At 39.3% G+C, this 18,610-nt stretch overlaps 1 protein-coding gene across 1 annotated transcript in view; it reads right to left on the bottom strand.

Moving 5' to 3' along the window:
* DDX58 (DExD/H-box helicase 58) overlaps positions 1-10,261 on the bottom strand; it is a 75,304-nt gene extending 65,043 nt beyond the window's left edge. The window contains exon 1 of the mRNA XM_033237540.1: positions 9,988-10,261. Coding sequence (XP_033093431.1) covers positions 9,988-10,093 — 106 coding nt within the window. The 5' untranslated portion in view covers positions 10,094-10,261. The remainder of the gene's footprint in view (positions 1-9,987) is intronic.
* Between the last annotated feature and the right edge of the window lie 8,349 nt (positions 10,262-18,610).

Raw genomic sequence — 18,610 nt, forward strand, 5'->3', positions numbered from 1 at the left:
GTGAGTGTCCTTTGTTGGCCCAGACAGCAAGATGTGCTCCTCTCAATTTGGGAAATTTTAAAAGGAGCTTCCATTTGCAGGTTAAACAAGCCCAGCTGACTAAGAAAGGGAAGCACCCTGACTCTTTCAGTATGATACTCTAGGGAGCATGTTTGTAATTGCTGCGTTTGTGTCTGGCAAAGTTAGTGTCTTTTTTGGGTACCAGACAGCAGGATCAGCTCCTTTCAATTTGGAAAACTCCTAAGAAATTTCTGTTTGCAGGTTAATAAAGCCCAATTGAGAGAGAAACGCACCTCGACTATTTCAGTTTGGACACTGTTAGGGCTTGTCTATTGCTACAGCAGTTTGGATTGTGTTTTGGTGATTGTGTGTGTGTGTGTGTGTGTGTCAATTTAGTAATAGGAAATTAGAATTCAATAAACAAATATTCTTTTGCACTACTGTTTGCCCCAATATTCTTTGGAATCTGGAGTTGGCTGTTGAATGGGAAAGCCAGGTGGAGTCCCATGTATTCTGGGTATTAGCCAAATTTCCCATGTATTTTATGCCGCTGTTTTAAGCAGGGTTGGGCCTGGTGAGTAGTTGCCACATGACGTTCTTCTGTAGTGCTGTTTGGCCCCAGGGTTCTTTGGAATCTAGCTTCTAAAAATCGAACTGCCATGGAAACTGCTTTACCCAAAATTGTGGTTCACAGCCTTCACTGGATTACCAATTGGAGCAAACAAAGTTTAGCCATATGGGGACTTGGTTGTAGACTGGTGAGTTTGTATTGCTATCTCATGGCTAGAGTTCCAAGGTAAAAGCTATTGGATCTTTGTATGTGTATACATGTTTAGATGTGTTTATCTAGATGTACATTAACTATGTTATACACTATACCTACCAAATTGGCTTATAAATAAAAGAGTGCTCATAAATTAAGTCCAAAGTGTTTTTCAAGTTCACATGACTTAAGTAAATCTTTATTAAACAAGCTGTCTTTTAAATTTTTGATAAAATAAAAATAGAAATGTCTTCAGAATTGTCAGCATATATTTTTGTCTTGGTTTTATATTTGTCTCAGCTAGATAATGTGAGGTATCAGAGTTTGACAGAAGGTTATAAAGCTATAAACCCAGTGAATATTTGTATGAATTCTTTATGACTAATTTAATAGTTAGTTTAATGAAAACAGCTGAATCATCTGAGTTATTGATAAATAACAATGCCCATGCAGTTATTTTTAAGGTCCTTATTTAGGTGAACACCTGACATTCACAGGTTATAAAATGGTCAACAAGGAAATGATACAGAAATAATCTAGATAAACTGCTAAAAGTAAATAAAATGTAAATGGTCAAGTGCTGTAGATGAATTTTGGCATAATCAGAAATATAATCATTGGATGTTTCAGTCAGTTCCAATCAAGAAAAGGTTATGATGTGGGGAACATGTTTCTAAAAATTGTGGGATGGTTCTCATCTATAAAATACTAATATCTACTAGGCAGCTCAAGATTTCTTGCTTCCTAGGTTTTTACTGAAATTTAAGGTTGTTACTAAGGATAAGAATTCTAGTTCATATGTAATTCTATATACGAAATGTGCAAAAGACAATGTGTTTTTATTCAAAAAAATAATTTTATCTAACTCAGAAGTCATCTAAAGTCTATTAATAATTCAAATTATGGAATTGAAAAGTTACTTATGAAACAATGTAGAAAAGAAGTAGAGGAGAGAGATGTGGAGAAAGTTATGAGTATGAAGATGTATTTTTGGTAAGGAAGGTTATAAAGAAAATAATTTTGTATGACAAAGCATCTTATAATGGTAAATTTTTTGTCCTAAAGTTAAATGACTGGGAAAAAAAAAAAAAGAAAGAAAGAAGGAGGAGGAAAATCCAGGACAAATCAGAAAGTCCAAGCATATCAGCGTATCATAGATGGTGTAAGTCATATATAGCTTATTTCCTATTTCTTTTTTTTTTTTTTTTTTGAGACGGAGTCTCGCTCTGTGCCCAGGCTGGAGTGCAGTGACCGGATCTCGGCTCACTGCAAGCTCCGCCTCCCGAGTTTACGCCATTCTCCTGCCTCAGCCTCCCGAGTAGCCGGGACTACAGGCGCCCGCCACCTCGCCCGGCTAGTTTTTTGTATTTTTTTAGTAGAGACGGGGTTTCACCGTGTTAGCCATGATGGTCTCGATCTCCTGACCTCGTGATCCGCCCGTCTCGGCCTCCCAAAGTGCTGGGATTACAGGCTTGAGCCACCGCGCCTGGCCTTATTTCCTATTTCTTTGTGTGTCTATCTGTATCTACAGAGAAAATATAAAATTTAAAAGGTTTAAATAATATTCTCTTAAAACCAGATAGAATATTGGAGAAATTTGGCTAATTAACACTGCTCATAAAGTTCTTTGTCCTGATGAAAGTAAAATAAGAAATATTGTAAAGAAACACACTGGCAGTTTGGCAGTTCTTTCTTAACATAGTTAACCATGAAGCCAGACAGAAGCCAGATATATCAACAACCAAATTTCCCTACATGCTTGCATTGCTTCACACTGTATTTGCTCTTCTGCATAGATACACTATCTATTAAAGTATATATACTATCTATTAAAGTGTAATCACTTACTGGTCACATACCTAAAGTGATTTTGTTTTGTTTTGTTTTTTTGACACAGACTCTCACTCTGTCATCCAGGTCGGAGTGCAGTGGTGTGATCTTGGCTCCACCTCCTGATCACACAATTTTCATGCCTCAGCCTCCTCCAGAGTAGCTGGGATTATAGATGTGTGCCATCATGCCTGGCCAATTTTTGTATTTTTAGTAGAGATGGAGTATTACCATGTTGGCCAGGCTGGTCTCAAACTCCTGGCCTCAAGTGATCTACCCACCTCTGCCTCCCAAAGTGCTGAGATTACAGGCATGAGCCACTATGCCCAGCCTAAAGTGAATTTCTTAATTGTACAATATATATATATATAGTGGTATTGGTGAACTTAAAGACATTAAATTGTGCATCAGGAACAAAATATTCATCATGTGTTTTTTTGACTCTGGGTAACACTACAGCCTCCAAGGTAAACTGAGTAGAAAATTTTCAGGTTGGTTTCCTGTCTGTTTTTTCTTTTAATTTGCATTTATTTGCTGTTTGTTCTTCTTTAGGTTTTACTTTTATATATATATATTAATAAAACCATTGATGGTTTTTAGTTTCTAATGGAAGGAAGGCTCTTACTTGGTGCCATGAATAGTCATTTTGTTTCCTATGCATTTCCAGTAACTCATTATGTGCTCTACTTATCTAAAGTTCCTAAGCTACCTTTTTCAAACCTCCAAAAATTGATAGTGGACATCAGCCTTTAAAATTTGTTTGGTTTTGCTTACCTCTAATGAACTAGAGAGCTATAAGAACTTTAAAGTTCCTGGCAAAAAATAATAAAAGGTTTATTCTTATAAGTTCTGAATAGAAATAGTACATTATTATTGGTTATTTGGAAAAGTAGATGAGAGAAATGTTTAAATGGTGTTTATTTCCAAGGTAATTCAATTCAATCAACAATTTGAGTGGTTTCAGATCTTTTCCTTTAATGAGGCAAAACTGCTACATGGGTACAAAGTTTTAAGATTCAGAAAAAAATTGGCTTTGTCTTTAAGGAAATTATATTGATTGGGCTTTCTCTCAAACTAATTTAGTTGTGTTTACCATTATTAAGATTAAATAACATTTACTTGGATTAAGTCATTAAAAAAAATTATAAGACTTTCTAGTGTTTTTTTATCCTAAGCTGTTTATCACTGATGGGCCTTCACGTGTATACTCGAAAACAAAATATGTACATACAAGTGTTGCGCCAGTTTGAAGATTCTAGTGCTGTAAGTCACCTAAATCAGTTGTCAGTACTGCCTCTAGAAACCAATCTTGGAAATGTATGATGAGGCTCTCTTAAAATAGCTGGAAAGAAATTACTGTGTGCTTATTGTCACTTTGTCCTTGTTTTGTTGTATACTTTTTAAATGAAAGATTTATCCTCATACTGAGTTTCCAAAACTCATACTTGCATTTACCTTTTTTTTTTTTAATGATGGAAAGAAAAGTTAACCATCTTACTTTGGTAAGTTTGGCACAGGACCTACCACATTTTTGAGGCTCTAGGTCAGTTTTGTCACTAGAATGCTAGCAGATAAATGCAAGGAGTAACCTAACCACTTTAATACAATGGATTGTATAATGGGTTTAAGCGTTTCAGACAGTAACTACTGGACACCAAATCCCAGGGTTTTATTTTGTGACATATTAGAGAGAATGATGGGGTTTTCTATCGTAAAAATACCCTATTAAATAATTCTTAGGAAACAATTATTTAATAATTCAAAGGCCTTTAACTCCTGGGTCCAAAAAACACCAACACCTGCTAAATCTTGAGCATTGACACCAATTGAAGCCTCGTCTTCAGACTCAGAAGGTGACAATCAAAATGAACTGCTTTCATGAGACATAGGGCTAGAAATTAAAACCATTCAATCCCTCTAGGCCCAGGAACTATTGCAGAAAAGGTGAGCATGTGAACTTGTAAGGGCTGATTTTGAGTTATAAAATTAGCTCAGGGTTTTTCTATGAATTAAACATTGACATCAAAAGCACACTGATGCAAGGCCAATGTCTGGGCCCCTGTGTCATAACAGGGTTTTCTTGGAGCATTACTCTACTCTTTAAAAGATGTATACTCTACATCTATAAAAAGATGGCTGGGTGTGGTGGTTCAGGCTGGGCGTGGTGGCTCAGGCTGGGTGTGGTAGGTCACGCCTGTAATCTCACTTCTTTGGGAGGCCAAGGCAGGCGGAGCAGCTGAGGTCAGGAGTTGGAGACCAGCCTGGCCAACATGGTGAAACTCCGTCTCTACTAAAAATACAAAAATTAGCCAGGTGTGGTGGCATGGCCTGTAATCCCAGCTACTAGGGAGGTTGAGGCAGGAGAACTGCTTAAACCCAGGAGGTGGAGGTTGCAGTGAGCCAAAATTGCACCACTGTAGCCTGGGCAACAGAGCAGGAGACTCCATCTAAAAAAAAAAAAAAAAAGTTTACAGAAATCCTACCTTATAGTCAAACTGATTAAAATTAGGTTTACAAGGTTTTATTAAAATTAGCTTTAACATTAAAAATATACCAAAGGTAAAATTTGATGTTCTCTTTTGAATAAGATGTTTGTATATTATTAATGAGATAAAATATTTGTTTACCTTTTGAGTAAACTGTAGGGGGAAGAAAAAGGAGAAGGAGAGACATTTAGTTAACCCTCATGCTATCTTTATTAGGCCGTATTGTTTGGGAAACTGAGTCACCTATCAAAGGGTAAATGTGTTTGTTTTATCTTTTTGGCTAAATGAATAACTATTTTATAGTGACCTGTGATCCTATTTTGTGATATCAAATGTCTTAAATCTTTGGTAACTGACAGACTTCCCAACAGCAAAAATTTCAAGTTCTAAATTCAGGTGTTTTGTTTTGTTTTACCTCAAACTAACTTTTTTGTATATTAGCTTCCTTGAAGTCCAAGAGAGACATGTTAGGCTTCTTTGCTATGTTAGAATTATACAGGAAGCATTATCAAATGTGAGGTGGTATTTAACTTGCTTTGGGTTATATTTATATAGATGTGCTATTAATATGTGTTGCAGGATTATATGAGATTCCTAAAATTCTGATATGTCTTAATATATAGTGTCAGTAATGATGACTATTATGTTAAAGTGTTGTATGCCAACAGAAAAAAAAAATTTCCTTGCCAACTGTGTATTTATGGCTCTCCTAAGACTTTTGTCATCACAATTGTTGTTTTGCATTGATTCTTCTCAAAAAGTGACTTATAATCAGATGTAGTCCAGAGATTGTTTATTTAGGGGACTTCATGAAAAGGAGTCTTGAATGCAGATTTCTGATAACTTTGGAGATTGTGCCACTGGAATACAGAAAACTTCTAGGACTCTTAGAGTCCTAGAAAACGTCCTACAGAAAACTTCTGGAGTCCCTCTTAATTAAAAGAGCAACATGTTTATAACGATTACTAACCCAATATGAAGCACAGCAGGAGTTGATTGATGGACTGAACTAATGTGAGACTGAAATAATTTTTTATGGTTGTGTTTGAAAAAGTCTGGAGAATTTTTGTTTTTCAGAATCTGGAGAATTTTTTTAAGCTCTTCGTAACCTTTAAGAATCCAGTATATTAAGTAGAGTATACTCTTGTAAACAGAATTTGAGGCATTTTCTCTCTCCCAAATTTCTCCAGAATTTATAAACTATTTGTGAATATTCTTAATTCATGGCAATGTGTTTTCTTGCATACATTTAATAAAAATCTGTTTTCTTTTATAATGGGACACAGTTGGAGGAACAAGTTATTTTCCCAGGGCTTTGACTGAAATGGCCTTGTGAGAGGTTCCAGCAAAGCCAATTAGGAGAGCCCATATAGACAATAATTTTTGCTGCACTTTGTGTGGGTAAATAAGCCAAGTGTATGTAACTGAGACTTATTTTGCAGGTAGGCTCATCCTGCTGTGATATGTCTTTGGTGGAAGTGGGGAACAGTAATGATATAGATTGTGTCTCAGAAGAAAACTATAGTAGTAGATTAACTTTTGATTCCTGGGTGGCCACGTGGTCACCCATAGTATGGAACTGCACCCCACACCATTCCTTAGCATGAAGCTGCCAGAAAGATTGAGGATCAGATTCCCCATGTTTCAGGAATTGATAAATAGAGGGGGACTGAAACCAACACAATAGCCCCATATACAATTCTTTCGAATAAACACAGAAATTGACCCTTCTGATCTTAAAGCTGAAACTTATATTTGTTTTATCTGAGTTCCTTCCCCAGGAAAGGGACCCCCAGGCCTCTCAAAAGATATAAAAGAACTGAAACTCATCAGATCATCACATCCGGACAATGAGACACCAGGCCCCTCATTTCTCATGATTGCTTCCTAACCCCTCCAGAGTCCATTTTCCAACACCTAGTTATATTTCTTTTCTTCTATCCATAACCCTAATTTCAATGGGTCAAGGAGATGGATTTGAGACTCATCTCCTACCTCCTCTGCTGCAGCGTCCAATTAAAGCCTTGGCGATACTTGTCGTCTCAGTGATTGGCTTTCTGTGCAGGCAGCAACAGAACCTAGGCTGAATCCCTGGTGCTTCAGTAACAATCGCACCCACTCTCATTGTTTCAGCAAGGATCTCTACATTAATGTCTCCCCAACTGTGGACCCTTTTCCTGAACTCCACACCTGTGCAGCCAACAGTCTGATGAACATCTCTTCATTGATGTATCCAAGGCATACAAACCCAGCATACCTAAATCCGAATTTTTCTCCTCCTGCAAACCTGTCCCTCTTCCCACATTTGCTATCTCAGAAACTACCATTTATTCACCCAAGGACCAAAGCTATAGACCTGGAAGTCATTCTCCACCCTGTCCTCACCCTTACCTCCTCACCACAGCTCACCAAGAGACCTATTGATTATACTTTCCAAATGTGTCTTGAATCCATCCATTTCTCCCCATTCCTCTGGATTCCTATTTTCCTAACTGGTCTCCCTGCTTCCAGTTTTTCCACTCTGCTGTCCTGGCATCATTGCATCTGCCCTTCTCTTTCTCCCTGTCTTGTACCTATCCAAGTCATTCCTCAAACTGAAGTCAAAGTCGTTTTTCTACAATGCAAATTCTATTTGGGTCCCCTCTCCTTATCACATTTCAGTGGATAAAGTCCAAACCTGTTCATATCCCACTTCTGCTTGCCTCTCAAGTCTCATCTCTCTCAACTCCTGCCTCTCTATCCACAATGCCACCATACTAATATTTTCTGGATACCTGGAACACTCTGGTTTCTCTTTCATCTTGGACCTTTGTACATAAGGAGCCCTCTAACTGCAATTTATTATTGTCTCCTTCCAGCTAATTTTTTCTCCTTCATACCTCAGTTCAAATGCCAAATATCTGGGAAGCTTTGGCTGTGCCCTTTGGACTCTAGTAGACATCCCAGCTTTTTTCCATCAAAGCACTGCTGCACTTTATTATTTACTATTTTGTTACCTGCATTCACATACGCACACTAATCACTATTAGGGCAGGGACGGTTTCTACTGTGCTCATCATTGCTTCCTCAGCTTTCAATGACACGCCCTATTAGGTAACAGGTGCTCAGTAAATTACCTCCAATGCTAACATAATGCTGACACATGAGTTGCTTATTTTATTCCATCAAGGTGTATCAAATCAATATATGAGTGCATGAAAAAATGGAATTCACACCAGTTGTTAGTGTTTCATGCAAGTACTTCTTCAGGTGCCAAGCTACACTGGTCACTAGAATGCCATGCCACGACCTTTCTTTTAGTTTTGTAGAGCAATTAGCACTCAAGTTAGTTGCCGGTCTTAATGCAATTTCCAAAAACTGCAATAACATCAGGAAAGACTGGCACTTGGAGACTTTTAGGATTCCCAGGCCCCCTCTCATCGACTTTTTTTTTTTTTTTTTTTTAGACAAGAGTCTCACGCTGTCGTCCAGGCTGGAGTGCAGTGGTATGATCTGGGCTCACCGCAACCTCCGCGCCCCTGGTTCAAGCGATTTTCCTGCCTCAGCCTCCTGAGTAGCTGGGACTACAGGCCTGCACCACTACGCCTGGCTAATTTTGTATTTTTCAGTAGAGACGGGGTTTTACCATATTGGCCAAGCTGGTCTTGAACTCCTGACCTTGTGATCCGCCTGCCTGGGCCTCCCAAAGTGCTGGGTGCAGGGAGCTGAAGGCCCTCGGGATGTGACCAACTCAGCATTCCGCTGGAGGCTATATGATCAAACAACAAACTGCTTATCATGAATGCAGCAGGTGGGCAAACTCACACTGCCTTGCCATCAAAAGGTTTGCTGAGACCCTCACTCCCTGGCGCTGGGCTCCTTGAAATTATTTATTGAGAAATCTGGCACCTACTGTTCGAAGAATGCAGTCTTGCAAACCTGCTGTGTATCAAGCTGCCAACCGTCAACTACTCCCCCTTGTGAACCACCCCCCCTTCTCGCTCTTTTGCCTAATAAATAAGGAGGGCTGTGTAAAGCTCAGGGCCCTTGTCCACTAGACGCAAGGTGCCCCCTGACCTCTTCTTCCAAATATACTCTTTTGTCTCTTATCTTTTATTCCCGCGTTCGCCCCTCTTTGTTCAGTCCCCCTAGGTCCGTGCGGGTTTCATAGTGGCACCCCGAACAGCAACAGCATCGGGTGCTCTACAACTGGGATTACAGCGTGAGCCACCGCGCTGGGCCTCATCGATATCTTATAAGTACCACCTCCTTTCACCTCTTTTCCAGAAACCTCTGCTCATGTCCAGCAGAAAGTAATTCGATACAAATTTACAAAATGGTCATTACCCAGGATCACCTGTCTCCGAAGCTAGATGGAAACACCTGTATTAAAGCTTAAAGTCTGGAAAAGTCCGGCTCCTCTCCAGCTTCCAGTTCTTTGGACGTGCAAATAAGACTCGGCAGAGTAAGCAAGCATCAACTTCCTTTAAGCTCAGACCGCATTTTGTGCTCAGTACCGTAATTATCTGCCCTTTGTGTCCCATCCCTTGGGCTGTATACTAAGGAAATGTATACTAAGGAAAAGCCCTTATCTCATTTCTCAATCTCTGTCAGTATCCAGCCAAGCACACAGTAGACTTTAATATTAGAGAAAATACATGAAACAGAAAATTTCTTCCCCAGCTTTGAACTAAATAGATGAGCACCCTTAAGCAAGTCGCTTCACCTCGCTGGAACTCAGTTTCCCCACCTAGACCTCGGAGGGCTCCTCAAACTCTGGCAACCTCTAGCCTAAAATGCTGCGGAGATCTTACCACAAACTGGGGTGTCTGGCAGGCTATCTGTATTGATTAAAAGAAGGGAACGAAGCAAGAGAAAAACAAGTCCTCAAATGTATTCCGCCGAGAAGGCGCCGCTGGGGACACTCACCCTCCCCAAACCAGGGGGCCATGTAGCTCAGGATATAGGTAGGGTCCAGGGTCTTCCGGATATAATCCTGGAAGGCTAGCAGGCTGCGCCGCTGCTCCGTGGTCATGCTGGCCTCTGCTTCCAACTACGTGCCCGCCCGGCTGTGCTTCACTAGCTTTAAAGCCGGATAGGAGGAGGGCGTGGCCAGCGGGGAAAGCAGGGATTTTCCGCTGAAATGATACCGGACGAGAGGCGGAGCTGCATGGGAATCTTAATAACTAAAAGGAAAATCGAAAGTGCAACTAGCGGTGGGCGGGGGCCGTGGAGGCTGTGCTGCCTCTCGCTAGTTTCGTTTCCCTCCGCACCGAGGAAGCCAGGAAAAGGAGAGGACCCCTAGGAACTGCTTTTATTTTTATGATCTTAAATTTTGTTTTGCTTTTATAGCGCTAACGTTTAGATACAGTAAAATGCACACAATCTGAGTGTGCAATTCGATGAGTTTTGTAAAGTGTACACCGGTGTACCCAGTTCTCCCACGTCGGCTGGGTGCTAGGGTAAGTGGATGTTTAGCTTTATTGGGACACCGCCACCTGTTTTCCAAAATGATTGATTATATCTAGTTTACATTCCCACCCGCAGTAGGAGAGCTCCAGTAGATAGACACATTGGTCAGCCTTTTCTTTTTTTTTTTTTTTAACTTCCATCTTGGTCGGTGTGAAATGGTATATTATTGTGGTTTTAATTTTAATTTCCCATATAATTAATGGTGGGCACATTTGCATGTGCTCACTGGGTCATTCATATATCTTTCGTGAAGCATCTGCTCGAATCTTTTCCCTGACTTTGGAGTTTTTTGTTTTATGGACTGACAGGAGTTATTTATTATGGATACAAAATTGATAAATATATGTATTCGAAGTTTCTTCTTCCAGACTGTGGCTTACCATTTCATTTTCTTAAAGGTGTCTTTTGAGGAGCAGACACTTATATTGATGCAATTTTTCAGGTTTTTCTTCTGTTGTTTTTTGTGTCCTCTTTAATAAATCTTTGCCTACCCCAAGGTCATGAAAATATTGTTTCCTTTTAGATTATTTATATTTTTAGCCTTTACTTCTGGGTCTATTACTATCTCAAAATAATTTTGTTGTGGTGTGAGATGGGAGGGTCCAGGTTCACTTTTTCCATATTTCCAATTGTTTCAGCACCATTTGTTGAAAACTTTTCCTTTCGCCATTGGATAGCCTTGGGACCTTTGTAAAAAAACCAAGTCCATTGAATGTAGGTGTGTCTATTTCTGACTCTCGTTATATTCTATTTCCTACTATTTATGACAATACCAGTGTCTCTTGGTTACTTTAGATATCAACTAAGTATCAAACTTAGGTACTACTAAGTTCTCCAAATTTGTTTTTTCAATGTGAAGATATTAGCTATTTGAGATTCTTTGCATTCCTTTTTTTTTTTTTTTTAATTTCTTCTTTGAGACAAGGTCTCACTCTCTCCCAGGCTGGAGTACAGTGATGCAAACAGGGGTCACTGCAACCTTGAATCCCTGTGCATTTCCATATGAAATAAGAATCAACTTGGCAATTACCCCTTCATCCCCCGCAAAAAAAGCTTATTGGGATTTTGATCAAGATTGCATTGAACCTACAGATAAACTTGGGGAGAAGTGACATCTTAACAATATTGAGTCTTCTAATCCATAAGCATGGTATGTCTTTTCGTTTACTAAGGTCTATAATTTCTCTCAGCAGTATTTTAGTTTTGTTTCATTTTATTTTACAGATGGAGTCTCACTATGTTGCCCAAGCTGGAGTGCAGTGGCTATTCAAACAGGCACAATTATAGTGTGCTACAGCCTTGAACTTGTGGGCTCAAGGAATCCACCTGGACTCAAGCAATCCTCCTACCTCAGCCATCCAGAGTAGCTGGGACTACAGGCATGGACCATCACACCTGGCTATTCTGAACTATTTTGTGTTATTTGATGATACTGTCAATGGAATTGTTTTTAAGATTTCATTTTCAAATTGTCTGTTGCTACTGTATAGAAATACAAATGATTGGCCAGGCGTGGTGGCACACTCCTGTAATCCCAGCACTATGGGAGGCCGAGGTGGGTGGATCACCTGAGGTCAGGCGTTCAAGACCAGCCTGGCCAACATGGTGAAACCTTGTCTCTACTAAAAGTATAAAAATTAGCCGGGCATGGTGGCAGGTGCCTGTAATCCCAGCTACTCGGGAGGCTGAGGCAGGAGAATCGCTTGAACCCAGGAATTGGAGGGTGCGGTGAGCTGAGATCACACCACTGCACTCTAGCCTGGGCAAGAGAGTGAGACTCTATCTCACACATACAAAAAAAGAAATACAAGTGATTTTGGTTTTTTGACCTTAAAACAGGCAGCATAGCTAACTTCACTTATTTGTTTTAGTAATTGTTCTGTAAATTCCTTTAAATTTTGTAGGTAAATAATGATGTCATTTGTGAATACATAATTTAACTTCTTCCTTTCTTTCCAATCTTTATGCCTTTTATTTCCTTTCATTATAGTTTTACTTTTTCTTTTTGAGACAGGGTCTCACTTTTGTCAGCCAGGCTGCTGTAGCCTCCACCTCCCAGGCTCAAGGATCCTCCCACTGCGGCCTCCTGAGTAGCTAGGACCACAGGTGCACACCACTACATCCAGCTATTTTTTGTATTTTTTTGTAGAGATGGAGTTTCGCCCTGATGCCCAGGCTGGTCTCAACCTCCTGAACTCAAGCGATCCGTCCATCTCAGCCTCTCAAAGTGCTGGGATTACAGACATGAGCCACCAAACCTAGCCAGTTTTACTTCTTTCTTTCCAGTCTTCATGCTTTTTGCTTCCTTTCTTTATTATGGTACCTCCTAGAGTCTCCTATAGAAAGTAAAATAAAAGTGGTGACTGTTGACACCATTACTTTATTGCTAATTTCAGTGGGGAAATAATCAATGTAGTAATAATAACTGTAAATAATATGGTAGCTGTAAATTTTTCTCAGATACCTTTTATCAGATTGATGAAGTTCTCTTTTATTCCTGGTTTGCTGAGTTTTTATAATGCATGGGTGTTGAATTTTTCAAATGTTTTTTTCTGCATTTATTGAGGTGATCATATATTCTGTTAACATACCAAATTTCATTGATCAATTTTTGAATGTTAACCCAACCTACCATTCCTGGGATAAATCTCATTTGGTTTTAGATACAAAGGATGCTATATCATGACCAAATGAGTATTTTCGTAAATACTTTTGTGTCTGTGTTCATGAGGAATATTAGTCAATAATTTTATTTTCTTGTAATGCCTTTATCAGGTTTTGATATCAGAGTTATGCTAGTCTCATAAAACAAGAGTTTGTTTCAGGTTGGTATCATTTTTCCCTTAAATGTTTAACAGAATTCACCAATAAAACCATTTGGGCTTGACATTTTTCTTGTTTGAAGATTCTTTATAATGAACTCAGTTTCTCAATTAGATACAAAGCTATTCTTTTAATCTTTAATCAGTTTTGATAAATTGTGCTTCTCAAGTGTTAAAATAATTGATAGGCCATTAGACTTATGTAGCTCTAATACCCTCATGAGGAAAATGAAACTTAAGTTTAGCCAATCACAGTTGGCTAACTGGGACACTGGTTGTATTGTCATAAATTTCTGATTTGGATAGTCCAAATAAGGCAAACACTCAAACTTTAACCAATGAAACAATTTCTTTGCTCTGCAAACCCTTCTAACAGAGCCCCAAACCACTTCTGGTTTATAACTGCTCAATTTATGAAGCACTGCTGGAATACCTTAAATTTTTTTTTTTTTTTTTTTTTTTGAGACAGAGTCTCACTCTGTAGCCCAAGCTGGAGCATAGTGGCACTATCTCGGCTCACTGCAGCCTTCACCTCTAGGGCTCAAGTGATTCTCCTGCCCCAGCCCCCAAGTAGCTGGGACTAGAGGCAAGCACCACCATACCCAGTTAATTTTTTTGTATGTTTAGTAGAGATGGGGTTTCACCATGTTGCCAGCGTGGTCTCGAACTCCTGAGCTCAGGCGATCCAACCCCCTCAGCCTCCCAAAGTGATGGGATTACAGGTGTGAGCCACCACGACTGGCCAGCTTAAAATTTTAATGTGGAAAAGTTTATATTGTAACACAAAGAATTTGATCATTTCCTTTAAATTGTTCAATATATTGGCATATGGTGTACATGATAGACCTTATTATCTTTTGCCTTTTTAAAAAATCAGTCTTGGCCAGGCGTGGTGGCTCACACCTGTAATCCCAGCACTTTGGGAGGCCAAGGCAGGCAGATCATGAAGTCAAGAGATCGAAACCGTCCTGGCTAACACGGTGAAACCCCATCTCTACTAAAAATACAAAAATTAACTGGGTGTCATGGTGTGTGCCTATAGTCCCAGCTACTCAGAAGTCGGAGGCAGAAGAATCACTTGAACCTGGGAGGTGGAGGTTGCAGTGAGCCAAGATTGCGCCACTGCACTCCAGCATGGCGACAGAGCGAGACTCCATCTCAAAAAAAAAAAAAAAAAAAAAAAATTCAGTCTTGCCAGGGATTTACCAATTGCATATTTTCAAAGAACAAACTTTTAATTCAGTAATTTTTTTTTAAGAGATAGGGTTTTGCTGTGTCATCCAGTAAAATGGACTCCTTTGATGTACATTAATCAAATATAACTTTAACTTCTTTTAGCTATAACTCTTTATATTCTTTTAGCTATAGGTCTCTCACCATACACACATATACATATATATTTGTATACACTCTATATATTATTTTATACGTGTGTGTGTGTGTATTTAGTGGTTGCAGTAGGGATTACAATGTGTATCCTCAACTTATCTCAATCTATTTAGAACTAATATTGTACCACATTAGGTAAAATGTAAGATCATCACAACCATATAATTCTACCCCATCCTTTTTGCTATCATTGTCTGAAACTGTACTTTTATATATGTTATAAAATACATACTACAATAATACAATGTTATAAACCTTGTTATAGCTTGTCTTTTAAGTAAAATAGGAAAAAAAAATAGTTTTTGTTTTTCCATGCTGTTTGCTATTTCTGGTGCTATTCATTGCCTCTGGTAAACACTCGTTTCCATCTAATGTCATTTCACTTCTGTCTTCTCCAATCTGTTAAGGCTTCCAGTAACTTTTTCATTTCAGGTATTTTTTTTATTTTTATTTTTGTAGTTCTAGGATTTCCATTGTTTCTTTTTTCTACTTCTCATGTCTCAGCTGAGAACCACTATCTGTTCATTCATTATAACCATCTTTTCCTTTAAGTTCATATACATATTTCTAATAGTGTCTTTAAAGTCCTTGTCTGCTAATTCCATCTCAGAACCTGTTTTGGTGACTGCTTTTTCTCTTGACTATGGGTTCATTCATATGTCTAGTTTTTTTGTTTTTTTTTTACACTGGATGCTATAGATGTATTATAGAATCTCTGGATTCTATTATTTTACTTTCAAGAGTATTACTTTTTGTTCTAGCATTCCACTGAATTACCAGTGAATCACTTTAAACTTACAAAGGCATTATTTACACACTGTGGTAGGTCTGTTTCAAGTTTTGCCCTTATTGCAAGGTAAGTCCTTAGTCCTAAGTCATAGTCTTCCACAGTAAGCTGTGGCCCTGCATGGGTTCCAGTGAAAAGTCCTACATGTTTCTCAGCCCATCTAAGTTGGTGGGATTCAACCTCCAAGTTCTATATTCCCTGTGGTGGTGGCTGAAATGTATCTATTGAGCCCTTTGAGCTTTCCAGCTATTGCTTACATGGGCTCTTTGGGATCTTCCCCGCACATGTACATTTCAGGGTCAGGTAAAGATTTGAGTAAAAGTTATATAAAAACTTTAGGACTTGTTTTCTGTGTCTACTTCCTGAAATATCTCCCTCAAAATGCAGTCACTCAGCAGCCCCAGGGTCCATCTTCTGAAACAATGACTGTGGCTCTCTGCTTGCATTCTATTCTCCCTATGAACTGGGGATGACCCTCAGATGAAACACCAAAGAAACTGTTCTCATACAGTGTTATCTCCATCTTTCAAGGGTCTAATTCCCTCCAGTTTCTGCTTTTTGACTGCCCTCCAGTACCTTCAAGTTCTTTATACCTTTATGTTTTGTCTATGTTTATAATTATTATCTCATGCAAGCTACTCTGCCAATACCTGGATTTGGGTTTTAGCTGAGAAAAAGAAATCAGATCCAAAATTCCTTTAAAAAGGTAAAGACATGACTCCTTCTATGCTACTAGTGGGAAATAATGTATACCTGAATAACAATGGATTTAGAAAACATCAACAATTATAATATAGATTATATCTGAAAGAACTGAAGTTCCAGAAATGGAATCATTTGACAGATTCATAGGTAAAATTTGACTAAGGCCAGGAAAGAACGGGAGTGTCACAGAATGGTAAGATCTCAGTCCTGGGCTTAATACCTAGGTGATGCACTGATAGGTGCAGCAAACCACCATGGCACACATTTACCTATGTACCAAACCTGCACATCCTGCAACATGTAACCCAGAACTTAAAAATAAAAATTAAAAATTAAAAAAAACTCAGTCTTAGACCATCTCCTCACCTGGGCATTAATTTACTCAGCACATTTATAGAATATCTACTGTATGTCAGGTAGTGTGAAAAACACTAAATATATGGAGATAAGTGGAAAAGAATCTCTGTCAAGAGCTTAGAGTCTGATTGAAGGAGGAAGAAGATACAATAAAGATGTAAAAACACAAACAGTAACTGCCAAATGTGAAGTGACATGGAGGAAACTATTTCAATACAGTGGTAAGGGAATACCTTTCTGAGGAAGTCACATTTCAGCTGAATCCTGAAGATTGAGAAGGAATTAGCTATTCAAAAAAAGCAGGTAGGCTGGGCACGGAGACTCACACCTGTAATCCCAGCACTTTGGGAGGCCAAGGTGGGTGGATCATTTGCAGTCAGGAGTTCGAGACCAGCCTAGCCAACATGGTGAAACCCCATCTCTACTAAAAATACAAAAAATTGGGTGTGGTGGCACGCACCTGTAGTCCCAGCTACTCGGGAGTCTGAGGCAGGAGAATTGCTTGAACCTGGGAGGCAGGGGTTGCAGTGAACCGAGATCATGCCACCGCCCTCCAGTCTGGGCAATAGAGCCAGACTCTGTCTCAAAAAAAAAAAAAAAAAAAAAAAAAAAAAGGCAGGTAAGGCAAGTAAAGGGGTATTCCATACAGGAAGACAGAATGCACAAAAGAGTTAAAAAAAAAAAAAAGTGAAAGATGCAAGATGCTTGTAGCTGGAACTCTGTGAGCAAGAGGTAAATGGTATTGCAGTGGAGCTGAACCAGTAAGCAGCATCTTTAATGCAAGGAATGAAGTGCAATGAGAACATACTGCAGGGTTCTTGTTGTTTTTGTTTTTTAATTTTTTTTTTTTTTTGAGATGGAGTCTCGCTCTGTCGCCCAGGCTGGAGTGCAGTGGTGGGATCTAGGCTCACTACAAGCTCTGCCTCCCAGGTTCACACCATTCTCCCACCTCAGCTTCCCGAGTAGCTGGGACTACAGGCGCCCGCCACCACGCCCAGCTAATTTTGTTTCTGTATTTTTAGTAGAGACGGGGTTTCACCGTGTTAGCCAGCATGGTCTTGATCTCCTGATCTCGTGATCCGCCCATCTCAGCCTCTCAAAGTGCTGGGATTACGGGTGTTAGCCACCACGCCCGGCCATACTGCAGGATTTCAAGCAAGAAATAACATAATCTGATTACATTTTTTAAAAACCTCTCTGGCTCCTCTCCAGAATGAGATCAGTTGGGATGTGACTCAAGTAAGATGATGAGAGGCATAGATAAGGACATTGTGGCAGAGAGTGTAAGTAGTTAATTGAGATATATTTTAGAGATAGGATTGAGTGGCTGGCAGAGGAAAGGAATAAGAAAAAAATTGAGGATAAATTCTAGGTATCTGGTTTGAGCAACTGGGAGAATGGTAGTACCATGACTAAAGTGGAGAATATGGCTTTAGAGCTTACCACATTCTAGTGCGGGAGACAGACAGAAAAGTAGATGTTATATAGTAATAAGTGCAGTGAGGAGAAATAAAGTAGAGTAAAGGAGTAATGAGTAATGGGGCTGCTTATTTTAGATGAGTTGGTCAGATCACCATGTAAACAAGCTCAGGCCAATGTGCTGGAAGATGAGAAAACACATAAGAGCCCAGTAATCCCAGCTGAAGCCTTAGATCAGCCGACCCACAAGTTGACTGAAGACACACAAGAATGCCAGTCAAGACAATCTTGGCAGGCAGTATCTCTAAGAACTACTATGATGCAGATATTGGTTTTGGTAAACAGGCAGGGTTTGTGTTTCAGCCTGTGCTGATCATAACTGCCCAGCCAGTCACTCAATCCTATGTCTAAAATATATGGGTGGTAGAAATAGGAGGCTTCAGGAGAAAAAGGTGTAAAACAGCCATTATGTGAAATACAATGAGCAAGAATACTACAAAAACTTGCCCTCTAATGTTGTACAGCATAGGAAGCTGATAAACACCAATCTGCACAGTTACCAGTTACTGATTTCCTTCACGATACTTAGCAGCATGCGTGT

Source organism: Trachypithecus francoisi, unplaced genomic scaffold (assembly GCF_009764315.1).
Source record: "Trachypithecus francoisi isolate TF-2019V2 unplaced genomic scaffold, Tfra_2.0 Lachesis_group16, whole genome shotgun sequence".
Taxonomy (NCBI): domain Eukaryota; kingdom Metazoa; phylum Chordata; class Mammalia; order Primates; family Cercopithecidae; genus Trachypithecus; species Trachypithecus francoisi.